This window comes from Puma concolor, chromosome C1, assembly GCF_028749965.1.
Source record: "Puma concolor isolate L17-30 chromosome C1, mPumCon1.1.hap2, whole genome shotgun sequence".
NCBI classification, from domain to species: Eukaryota; Metazoa; Chordata; class Mammalia; order Carnivora; family Felidae; genus Puma; species Puma concolor.
The window spans coordinates 135,518,440-135,531,902 of record NC_141674.1 but is presented as its reverse complement, the minus strand read 5'-3'; the positions used below and the strand labels follow the sequence as shown (position 1 = coordinate 135,531,902).

General features: G+C 37.7%; 1 protein-coding gene across 3 annotated transcripts in view; it reads right to left on the bottom strand.

Moving 5' to 3' along the window:
- The window catches only part of ARHGAP15 (Rho GTPase activating protein 15), a 617,790-nt gene that overhangs the window by 130,873 nt on the left and 473,454 nt on the right, over window positions 1–13,463 (bottom strand). For all 3 annotated transcript variants that reach the window (XM_086718493.1, XM_086718494.1, XM_025912351.2), the window contains one exon: window positions 3,195–3,329. In XM_086718493.1, the coding sequence (XP_086574619.1) occupies window positions 3,195–3,329 (135 nt within the window). The remainder of the gene's footprint in view (window positions 1–3,194; window positions 3,330–13,463) is intronic.

Here is a 13,463-nt window from a genome sequence, read left to right as displayed (position 1 = left end):
GGAGGGTTCCCACCGCAAGATGGAAGCTGGAACCAGAGTGGGCCTCTCCAGTCAAAGCTGAAGCCACGGAAAAGATGGACCTTCAGGTAAAGAACTATCTGAGACAGGTGGGTGGGCAAGGGAGAAGGGGTGGAGGATAACCTGACACACTAGCTGGCCTTTTCCTTCCCTGCCCCTCTGCTACCTAATGCCAGGGCTTACACTGGCTACAGCAGTAGGAGGCCAGCCCTCAAGAGCACCTGGGCAATGTAGCTGGCTGGGGTCAACCCTCGTACATTATAGAGCACAAAGGGAGGGGCAAAGATCTGATGGCCAAGAGCCCCAGAGCCAGCATCTACGGACATCTTTCCCATGAATTTCCTTTATCTGGTTGGTTTCTTTTCATGAAAAGACCAAGAACTCGGAGGCAGGTCTCCTGAGCTTCTCACTGTATAGATTTTACGGGAGGCAGTGAGACCTATGATAAAACCCATCACCTCTCTGGGACTGGATATGAGTCTTTATAGTTTTGAAAGATTTTTTTTTTAAACTCAACTGGCATGCAGTGGGGTAAAAATACCTACTCTAGTGTAGTTTTACCACTGTCAAAAAGTATGTGGCCATTCTCCCATTGCTTAAGGATATTTAAATATGAACTACCAAGGAGTTTAGTTGAGTTTATAACACCAAAACTGACTGCAAGATTCTGACAAAAACACATAGCTTAGTAAGCATGTTTCTTCCAGCATTGTTACATATTTCTCCACTGTGCTATCCGGTTGGTTAGTCCTTCCATTTTACGCAGTAAGAAATAATAAGTACTGGGGCGCCTGGGTGGCTCAGTCGGTTGAGCGTCCGACTTCGGCTCAGGTCGCGATCTCGCTGTCAGTGAGTTCGAGCCCCACGTCGGGCTCTGGGCTGATGGCTCAGAGCCTGGAGCCTGCCTCCATTCTGTGTCTCCCCCTCTCTTTGCCCCTCCCCCGTTCATGCTCTGTCTCTCTTTGTCTCAAAAATAAATAAAACGTTAAAAAAAAATTAAAAAAAAAGAAAAAAAAGAAATAATAAGTACTATTTTGTGTTAGGCAAAACAAGGTTGCTGAGGTTGATTCTTCTTGCCTTAAACAATGATAGAAAAACTACCTCCGTTGTAAGATCAAGTGAAAGCAAAACTACTTCCTTGTTTCCATATTGCATTCTCAGACAAAGTTCGACTGAAGAAACACTGTTAGCATTTGTCTAGGACCTTACATTTTTTAAGGACTTTCTTAAGCACCATCTCGTTGGTTCTTGGCATAATCCATTTTACAGGTGTTGGCAAAAATCCTTGCAATAGCCATCAGTCACAACAGCATGATACCACTTCAACTCTGCCTTGTTCCATTCTGACTATGCCAGTGTTTCTGAAATTCTGTTGAGTGGGCGTTGAGTCCAGGATAGTGCAGAGATGGTCTTATTCTTTGTGTAAATCCAAAAGACATGCCGTCACATGGGTTCTAAGGGCCTGCTTCCCCTATCTCTTGGGTAGGAGAATGGCTTGCCTTGTATCTTTAGAATCAGGTGGACTAAAGGAAGCTTAAATGATGGGTATCTATATCACAACCCTCATATCAGCATAGGTGCAGGTATGCTTACAAATAACATAACCCTCACCTAAAAGTCTGGAGACCATGACATGAAATTTGTATGACTTCTTTAAATATACATAATCAGAAAGAGGTACCCCAATGCAAGTTCCCCAATTTCCTATAAGAACACTGTGCTAATATTGTGTTAATACTAATCTTTCATGCTCGCCATGTTCCAAGCCAGTATACCAGAATAAGCTGTTATGGAAATGCATGCTTATTTAGTTATTTTCCTTATTCCTCCTTTTAAAAAGAAGTTGAACCTGGGAACCATAAAATATTGTTCTTCTTGAGAAGCAGAAAGAACCATGACAAGGGATAAGAGCTGCAGCCTCCCCTCAAAACCCATAGTTAAGGCACTGCTACTGTATTCAACAACAGCAACAATCACAACAACAAAATTGTGAGCAGACAGCAAGAGAAAGATCTTGGGAAAATAAATTCTGTTGCATTCCTCTTGATATCATCGTTCTGGAGCTTTAAACAAGTATGAAGACTTGTGGAGAGGGAAACAGAATAAAAGGGCATTTTGAGGGGCTGTTCTCCAACAAGGGGCCCCCAATTCCCCACTCCCACTAATGGAAATACTGTACACACAATCATCCAATATCTGACCTCCTAAGCAGAACATTTTTTTTTCTTGGAGATTTTTCTCTTGGACTTTAATTAAGCTCCTGCCAGGCTTGCAAACTTTTTAATTTTACCTTTCTTTCTTCTTACTTTCTTTTTCCTCCTTGAATCAGCTTGCTAGACAGGAAACTTTTTCCAAGCTGTCACAATTATAGTAAGTGTACCCTAAGATATTAAATTAGATGTACCGGTAGTTGCTTCTCCAAGCATCAATAGCAAAAGTTTCCTTGCATTTGGAAAGATTTTCATTGATTCATTGATTCATTCATTCATTCACTCTCTTATACTTAAGTGTGTGTGTTACAAATGCAAAAACAATAGAAAAGGAAGCTTTGAGGAGTGTACAATGACTATTGGTTCGTATGTGACATAATTCAACCTCCTACAAAGTCACCAGTTTAACAGCAGAAACCTGCCATTACTTAACTGAATCTTCTTACACTGCTCATAAGCAAATTGTAGCTGAGTATTTACTAGTATTGCTGGGTGAAAGATGAGGGAGCCTTGAGAAGGTGATACCTCAGTTGATGATTTAACTAACACCTCTTCAACGAAATGTAATGAGAGCCACTTAAATTCTTTTTCAAGACGCTTTTGTATGCAAACTCATTGCCAATTCTGAAACTCTCAAGGCAGGGACTGGGAATGCCAAAGGTGATCCCTCTAAAACAGATTCCGTGAGAAGCTATTTTCATTTGAGGTTGTTTAGTTGAAAACTGGCCACTCTAAATAGGTTGCCCTATTCACTAACAACAAAGCAAAACCAGAACTCAAACGAAAACACCTCAGAGAATATTGCAGGGCCAGGCATCAAAAACACAAAACCAAAATGAACCATGTGGAGCACTAGGGATATTACCATCTCCATGATTGCTATCATTGTCATTCTTACTTGTTTACTTAATAATTCCATGCTGCCAGTTTACTCCACCAAGCGCTCCTGTCTGTGAGGTTACTTACTGATCGCTTCCACAAACCGCTCAAAGAAGCTGTAAGGGAAGAGCGGCTCAGGCAGCTCCCGGAAAAACATCTTCAGTGCTCCGGTGACAACGTGGATGTCCTCCCACTGGCTGTCGTCCAAATTCAGCTTCTCTTCTGGGAAAACACGAGGAGAAATGGAACAACTGGTTTTAATGAAACAATTACAAGACACTAATTATTATGTTAATGTTTGCCTACTATCATCAGCAACCGTTAACAGCCTTCTGCACCTAGAGGTTTGGTGCTGTGCGTGGTTTTTTTTTCCCTTTTTCCGTACGAAGGGAACATTTTCAATGGAATACCATCTGTAGGAATGCAGCTAACAAAAAAACAAGAGACACAAAGAGACACTGCCATTGACACAGTATGTCAGATACATTTATTCCCATAATGCATCAGTATGAAAATTAGCATCACAGCTCAACATGATTCAAAGCTATTTGGTTTTGAGGCCGAGGGGCTAAGAGTTGCCAATGATGGCCGGCTCAAGGGACCGGCCTAAAGGCCTTGCTGAGCCAACAGGAGACATATGCTAAACACGGCAATAGAAAATGAGTTATTGCTTTACATGTGTTAGCCTTGCTATGTACAAGGGAATAATGGGTAACACTTTTTTCCCTTTTTTGCTGAATATAAAGTCAGCAAGGAATAGAATACTGAGTGAGAAAGGATATTAATTCCTTCTTACTGCTTCAAAAATATCTTTTTTTTTTTTTTTTTTTTTTTTTTTTAGTTTTCATCTCAGCGAGGAAAATGTGCCCAGCAACAATATTAGACAGACCCCTGTTGGCCTACGGAGGCTATGCAAAGCTGTCAAAAATGATAACGCACTAAAGACAAACCACAAGTGCTTACCCACTCCGCCTACAAACAACAGAAATGTTTGCTTGGGAAGCTGGAGTGAGTTGAGAGATTTAAATATTAAAGGATGTAACTGACAAAATGAAGTTTTTAGAAGAAATAAAGAGACGCTGGACAACTATTTTCTTCTTGTTCGCCCTCAGAATGAAAGTCTGGAATCACTCTCACCCAAGAAGTGAAGGTAGCAGGATCTGAAAGCAACATCTTTACATACAACTGAAAGGAAGCAAGGCACGCAAGCATTGCTGCTGATCGGTAGTATTTGTCTTTGTAAACATGCAACATCAAAGCGCTTTCGAATTCTAGGTGGAACAAAAACTAAAGCTAATCATTTTTAACAGCCTGAGGTTAACTGAGCAGCCTAGTCTCCTGGCCAGAACTTAACAGGCATTTGGTCAACTGGATTTTTGTTTCTTTACCAATGTCTTGGGCTCAGGTTCACATGCCCCCTCTGTGTCAGTTTTATGAAGCAGAGGAGAATTTGCACCAAAAATGTGAGAAAAGCTGAGAATTGTCACCATAGGGAATCTCGGCATGGGTTGTTTCGCCAATAGTGTTCACGTCCTTTTAAAATCTTAGCTGTAATCTTTATCAGATCTCTTTTTCTAAATGGACTATTATTTCCAGGGCTGGTAAGTGGCGTTCCTGTTCAATAGGATGTTTGCAAAGAGAAGGAGAGAAGGTGGATCTGTTTATTTCAGATGGGCTATTTTCTTCTTCTCTTTCAGTCTTCATGCTTACCTCAATCATAACACAATAATATGATCCACAACAAAATCAGCAGAGGAGACCTTCTTTCTGCCCTGCAATCATTTTTGATTGATTGTATTTCAACAATTAGTCTTTTATTTGGCTACATACTATTGAAATAGGCCGACAGCATCTTAGCAGGCCAGCTTTAAACAGTCAACTGTTAACAATAGCATCAAAAAGGGAGACCTGATGGGGTTTACTGTCACTTTAAAGAACGGGGTTTTCACATTGTTGAAATCTGTCAGATATTTTGAAATGTCCCTCTCACTATGGTGCCACACCCCCTGCGTGCCCTTATAATAAAATTGGTTTTACTCCTGATTAAATCATTTTCTCCCTACCCACTACCATACTTCTCATAATGGACCTGTGCGCTCTACAGCTGGTGTTCTTCCCATGGTACCAATTCTTACTTTATCTTTTAAGCACTTTGCTGCTAAGATCTCATGCAGAGTGCTTATGTTTTGTTAAGAGCTTCATTCTTAGAGAAATAGCTTAACACATGTTCTAAAAATGTTGTACAACTTATTGCTTAAAACACATTTAGAAAATGTATAAGTACTGTAGCTTTGGCACTGAACTTTAAGTGGAAACCCAAACACACCACACACACACACACACACACACACACACACACACACACAAGTGCTCTCTCACACACAACTATCTTTACCAAAAATTTATCAGAAAAGTCCAAGACAAAATGCCAGCCTGGTACACAGGTTCGAGATTGCCAAAGGAAAGTACTCAGCAGGTGAAAAACAGAATGATTTTATCTTGAGCAAGAAAACAACAATAACAAATAATTACTTGACCATTAGTATTTATGACCTCCAAATAAACATCAGTTAATTGAAGTCACTGCAAAAATGGAATATTTCAATATACACAAAAAAGAAACTTTGCCAATCAATAAATACCATTTGATTATATCCACTTGAAATAACGTATAATATCGATATCAACTTGTATTACTTAAACCAGCATTTTTAGTATGTAGTCTTCATTAAAACAAAGCAAAACAAAACAATTTGTAGCCCTCCATAAGTAGCTTAAATAAACAATATGACAAGGGGCTGGAAAAATCTTTTGAGATATAATCTCTATTTTTTTATATCAAATTTTCATAGCCAACGAAGTTTAAGATTACTTGTAAACCAGAGGACTTTAAGGTATATTTTTCAAGGCCAATGAGATTTATCTAAACAAGCAGTTATGTTCATATTCCTATGTCTTCTCATGAATGCAACCAGTTCTCAAGATGAACCAATCATAATCATATCTTGGTGTTAACAGGTATCATTATAAACACAGTTGTATTATTTGATAGACATTTTCTTTTTTTTTTTTTTTTTTAACTTTTATTATTTTTGCGACAGAGAGAGACAGAGCATGAACGGGGGAGGGGCAGAGAGAGAGGGAGACACAGAACCAGAAACAGGCTCCAGGCTCTGAGCCATCAGCCCAGAGCCCGACGCGGGGCTCGAACTCACGGAGTGCGAGATCGTGACCTGGCTGAAGTCGGACGCTTAACCGACTGCGCCACCCAGGCGCCCCTTGATAGACATTTTCTAACTAATCTGTTAGCAGTGCCACAGAAGTGCACAGAAGTGTTAGAAGTGCTTACGCTTCTCCCTTTGTTCAATAGAGCAAGGCTTGTCAACAGTAAAGCATTATTAACATTTGGCACTAGATAATTTTTCGTGGGGGCTCTGCTGTGCGTGCTAGGATGTTTAGGAGCATCTTGGGCCCTAACCCAGTGGAGACTGGTAGCGCTTCCCAGTGGTGGTGATGAAACACCCCCAGGTATGGCCAACTGTCTCCAGATATGGCAAAGTCATGCTCCGTTGAGATACACTCCAGTATAATGGAGCTGTAAGAATCTATAGAATTACTCAATAAATATAGATTTATGAAGGTTCCCTTAGGTGAGCAGAGAGCTAGAAAACTAGATACATACTGAGATTTCTTTAATAAGAACTTAAGAACTGGTAATTATTATGGATGAAATCAAAACCTCTTCCGGAACAAAGTTCACATGACCACATTCCCAGGTGTTTTACAACAAAAACAATAACCAACAATTATGTAGTGCTTCCACTCTATAAGGGACTATGCTATGCACTTTAGACTCATTATCTAACGTAACTGTCTCAGTAAGACAGTGAAGTCCATGTTATTGTTATCACCTCCTCCATTTTACAGACAGGGAAAATGGTACATGGGGAGATTAAGCAACTTTTCCATTGCTCACAAATGATGAATCCAGAATAAGGAGCCGGCACCCTCCCCCACCCCACAAAACCACTATGTTCAGACTTAATCTCGGCTGGCAGAAGTTAAAAGGGAAAAGGCAAATAAATGGTAATTGCAAGTGGTAGTGGATTGACTATTACTTCAAGATAGTGACTTTTACATTTTATCCCTAAATGTCTTACTTGAGGCTATGCTTTTACCTGTAAACTGACTCTGATCTTTAGTAATTACTCATTTAGAGGAGGAACAGATTCTTCTATAAACAGATATAAAGCAAATTGGCAATAAAAAGAAACTGCATTAGGAAAGGGGCAGGGAATGGAGCAAACGGTCACGTGATGATGTGATGAAGAGGAAATATGACAGAGCGGGAAAGAGATTATACGAAACGCCAGGCCTGGGTTTACCACTGATGTGCCGTATATCTGTTTACTTGATTGCGAAATGAAGATAGAAGGGTAGTAGTTGTTGTTATCAGATGAGAAAACATATCTGAAAAACATTTGGAAAGCACAAGGAAACAAAGACATCAAAGATGCTACTATGACACAAAAGGTGGAATAAAGGCCAAAAGGGCAAAATATATAAGGGCCTAAGGCAATGGAAATACTGAGCAAAGAGCATAACCATCCTGTCGTTTTAGGCGATGTACCTCAGCATGATGTAGTTTGTCACATGAGATCAACAGAAATTTGACCTCCTGGAGTCCAGTACTGGAAAGAAGTCTGGCTTCGTCACGATATCTCACAATCCTTCCTCTGATAATTGTGCTGATTTCTCCTGATTTCTCTAATTAGGCTTTCTTAAATTCATTCTTTCGTCTTAAAGCATTTTAACAGAATTGAAGATAGGTCAAGCTCTGGAGTCCAAATACTATGTGACTTTTATTAGAACACAAAAAATATATCTTAACATTGTAACTAAATGAGGCCATCTTGAAATGTCCTTTCTTGAAGAGTCTTTTGTGTATTTTATTAATTTTAAGTAAACACATCTATATTAAGCTATTTATATTTGAAAGAAAAAAAATAGATAGTAACTATTAGGAATAATCTGTCTTAAAATGGAGAATTAAAAGATGGGCCTTTGATAGTTACAGCAGGTCCTGGTAATTTCCCAGGAAAAAAGGCATGTTTAATAGTTTAATTACCTCTTCCCTCTTATATATTGCTGTATAGACTGGTATAACCAGAATTTGCATTGCCTGGTCTGATTTCAACTAAGCTTACCATGTTAACCCAGTGTTGATTAAAACGTGACCGCAGATAACTTGAATGATCCAGAAGTAACTAGTGACATAAAAGTAAAGATGTACTTCTTTGTATTTTGAAGAACAAGTGCATTTTTATCTTGTTATTTTTTTCCATGGCACTTTTAAAGCTTCTTTCCAACTTTATTTTACTGTTGTAACAAAAAAGAGGAAAGACACCCCAACTTTCCCAGGATATGGTGAGAAGAGCTCTGATTTCATTAATATAATGACAAGAACCTATTACATTGTGAAACTCTCATAAAGGATGTGGTATCTGCTTCCAGAGCAGATGACCATTTGGAAACCTTATCTGAAAGGCCTGCTGGGTACATGAAAGTCACAGCACGAATGAAAGAGATGCCAGAGGGACTACCGATCTGAAAATAATGATATGTTTGGCCATAAAATCAAACTGGAAGATTAGTTATTAAAGTGGATAAGACACACTGTTTATCTATAAGGATATAGCTGATTTTTAGTTTAGCACTTAAAGCAGTGGATCAAAAGGAAGTTGGTGGAATCATTCGAATAGCTCAACCTTTCCTGTTGTGTTAGCCCTTAAAGTAACAGTTCAGTTTGATTTCCAGTAGATTAGAGAGTTTCCAAATTCTCAAACACAATGATGTAAACCCTGTGTCAAAAGTAGCATCCTTCCATGCTGTACTCACTACAGCTCCTTCCTACAGCATCTTGGGTATAACATGAGACTTTGGTGATGACATTATTTTAGAAAACTTGACCAGTTGGCCAGTTAATTTGTATGTTTACTTGATTTTTATTAAATAAGCATAGATGGAATAGACACTACATACTAGAGCCATATTATGTGTTTTTCAAAGCAATGGCTGTTGAGGTTGTTTTATATTCCTCAAAGGAGAGTATTTTACCAGGTGCTCTGAAATATTATTTAAGTGGATATAGACTAAGTTCTAGACATTTCACATCTGATGCCTGTTCCCTAGCATCAGACTCTATTGACCTTGCAGACAAGCAAGAACAAACTCAAAGAATAAATATATCACCCAAGAAATGTGCAGTATGTCTGTAATGGGCTGAATTGTGTCATCTCCAATTCATACATGGAAGTCCTAACCCCCAGTATCGTACAATGTGGCTGTATTTGAAGATGGGCCTTTAAAAAGGTAATTAAGGTAAACTGAGATCATATGGGTGGGCCTTAACCCAATATGAGTGCTGTCCTCCTACAAAGAGATTAGGACACAGACATGTACTAAGGGAAGACCATGTGAAGAAATAGGAAGAAGACGGCTGTCTACAAACCAGGGAGAGAGGCTTCAAAGGAAAGCAACTCTGCCAACACCTTGATCCTGGACTTTTTGCCTTCCTAACTATGAGAAAATAGATTTCTGTTGTTTAGTCTCACCCAATTCCCAGTCTGTGGTGCGTTGTCATTGCAGTCCTAAAGAAATGAATATCATGGCCAAAGGTTTGCATAGAGAAAGATGTTATGTTCCTGGATCACATCTAAACATCTTCTTAACACGCAGACTATACCACACTTATGAAATATGGTAGACAATAGAGATAGCTGTTTAGGTTATTCCAGCTGAATAAAAATAATTATCTAGATTCAGAGAAAAGGTTTGAAGCTGGAACCAATTGGAGAATAGCTTGCCTACTTAGATTCCACCCAACTATTTCAAATGATTTGCTTTATAAACACATGCAGGATACTCTCTATCTTGGTGCCCCTAGACAAAGAATAAAATTACTATTGCCATTTTCTTACTCATTCTTTTTTCTAGCTACTTCTTCTAAAGTACAAATATCTCATTGCTGTTATAGCCTCAGATACAAAATACTAGGGAACATTTAAAATGCTCTCAATGCAAGCTAAATCAACTTTCTATGGCTGTGGTACCTATCAAAGAAGGAGGAAAGTGGTTTTAAATATGAAACTTCACATTCCACATCTCAAGACATTTATTCCTTAAAATTTATCATAGTAACTCCCTGGAAGCTATGAGGAGGCCTACATTGGAAAATGGTGACTTTACTGTAAGAGAAGATGGTTGGATCTGTGTGCAGAATGTGTGGTTTTGCCACATGGTGTACAAAATATAGTTTTGTGTGGTCTCCTTAGTAGGAAAGAGAGAAGAACCAAGGAAATAACCAGAAACTCTCTAAGATACTGAAACTAAAAAGAAAACAAAAAACAAAAACAAAAACAAAACCCCCAAACAAACAAACAAAAACTTTTATTTCTTAACATCTAATGGAATGTTTTGGCATTCCATGTTGGCTTGCTCTCTACGTATTTCATGTTGTGTATATTTCCTTGCAAAACACTTAGGAAGCCCAAGGCATGCAAATAATGTCACAGGCTAATATGAAATATCCTTCATTACTCTCTTTGAAGGAAGCAGAGCCACCTTCTACTATATCCAGCACAGGAACTGGGTCAGGAATGAGAATGCCTTATTTTTATTTTTCCTCAGATTTCATTTGAATGTAAATAATAACATAATAAATAGGTACAACTGAAACTTGTGAAGCAGGCACCACAGATGGAAAGTATAACAAATGTGTCATTGCTTTGTGCATTTTTAATTTATAATGGCATAACATAAAACTTCTTCCCATCATCATAACTCCCATGTATAATGCCACCTTATAAAATGATGTTATTGACATTATGCTTCTCTCCGGGCTTTTAGATGGTTTTTGTCCGGGCACCTGAGGAGAGATGACCCTCTTCAGAGTCTAACAACAACACTACCACCAGCAAAACTGAATTGACTTTATTTGTTAGGATCATACATTTAAAAAGAGAATATATTTCATGGCAACCAATATATATTTCTTTAATTCCTTTCATTCTCAGAGCTTCCAACACTGCTCTTATTTCCATTCAGTCAAAGGCTTTTTGTGCTCTGCAGACACCATACACAATGGTTCATTTTATTTGACCGTCTTCTCCAAACAGATTCTGAATTTGTTTGAATTCCATGGATGATTTCATACATTACATCCTCCAAAGGGGAGAGAATCCGTAGGATTAAATTTCAGCAAAGTCATTTTTGAGTTTCCTTCGTTATCGGCTCTAAATTTCAGCACCATTGCTATTTGTTCCCTCTAAGTTATATTACATTTGTAAATATCAAGCAGAAGGTCAGATCAAAACATATCTCATAATGATATCTAGGAAATAAATATGACTAAATCCTATTAATGCCCATATACAGATAACATTTCCATTGTAGGTACATGCACATACCTAGACATTATTTAAAGTGCTGGCTTCCTCACTTGTCTAATGAGAACTGTAATCTCTCCCTCCTCATTTTGTGTGAGAATTAAGTGAAGTGATATATGTAAAAGATTTACTATAGGCTTGTTATAGCATTATTAGAAAATTTATTTGGACATTATCTTCTTTGTCAGCCAGACTTTGGCAAATGATTCCAGAATCTAATATAATTTCTAGCTTTTATTATTCCCTTTACTGCATTGTTGGTGTTTGTGGGATTAGAGATGGTATCATTTAGCAGGAAGGACCCGGTTTGTTGCTAGGTTAGAAGTCTTCCATCTGGAAAGATTCCGTCAGGAAAATAGAAATAAAAGGTAAACAAAATTGGTAGATTAAGACAGTGCTACTCTCATTCATTGAAATCATTTTGTTCCTAGATAAGATATCAATAAAGATAACCAAAAGAAAGAGATTTTTTTGGCAATTGTTGAGGATAAATTTTTCCACTAAATTATCTTGCTTAATTGATTCATGGGAGTAGTTAAGTAAATTTTCTATTTCGTAGCATAAGAACCGCCAGAGTTCTCCAAAGGTACATGAAATCAGAGTTGGGAGACGTGTAAGTTTTATGACTCCTTGCATAATGGTAGACAGATAGCTAGATCTCCATGCATCCATTTCTTTCTGAAACCACCGAATAACACTCTCTTCTTAATTCTGTATTTGTGTAATATTTTAAGTCCAGAATAATGAGATGGAGTCTTTCAGGAATCTATTATCAATAACTGGTTATTTTGGGGTTTTTTGTGAATGAGAAGTTTTAGAGATTTTTTTTTTCCCACCTCAAAAGAGAGTCTGCCTGTCTGACTCCAGGGGTCTCCAGCTTTCAAAGATATGGAACAGAAAATGACCATTGTGTCACTTTCTAACATAACTTTTGAGAATCATCATTCATATAAATAATTCACGATGTGGGCTGTTTTTATTACAAAGAAGCTATAAAAACTAGCTGATAAAAATTGTCAAAACACTTAATAACATGCTACTTGAAAACCTACATTGTTTAATATGAAGAGTGCCGTCCTTATTGTTATTTAAAATTTATTTATTTTATTTTGAAATGATAATGTATTCACACAATTTAAAGTTAAAAATATATACTGCAAAAGTCTCTTCCTAGTTTATCCCTAGCTAGTCAGTTTACATCCCCAGAGAAAACCCATATTATCAATTTCCTATGTATCCTTTCAAAGCCATTTTCTATACTCAAGCAATATTACCCTCCACCACCACTTAAAATACACACAGCAATACAATCTATGCACCGTTCGACATCTTGATTCTTTTCACTTGACAATATATCATAGAGGTTATTCAAAATCAGGACTTCCTTCTTCTACTTTTTAAAGCTACATATTTACTTTTATGGATGTACAGTAATTTACTTAATGAGTTTTCAATTGTCAGAGATTTTGCATAGTGCTAGTGTAAGGAATCTTGTTCTTAGATCATTTATATCTAACTTTAAGTATGTACCTGGGTGAAGAGAACAAATTCGTAGACCTGGAGTTTCTAGATCAAAGATTATTTGTATATCTAAAATATTCATAGGCCTTGCCAAATTGCCCTCATAGCTCGTGCACCAATTTATGTTACCATCACAAAATTTTAGAGACTGTGGTTCACTAAGAGCATATATTCATTACTGCCTGTCACTCTTCTCAGATGTCCATAGATAAATTGTGCCTTTAACTGAAATAGTGGAAAAAATACTAAATGAAGAATAAAATGAGTAGAGGTATAGAGACTAAGACTAAAAATACACACCAAAATCTTGGTTAATGAAGTGAAAAGCTTGAATATTTAAATGACAATAACTGGTAAGCAATTGATTTTAATAAACATATAACATTAA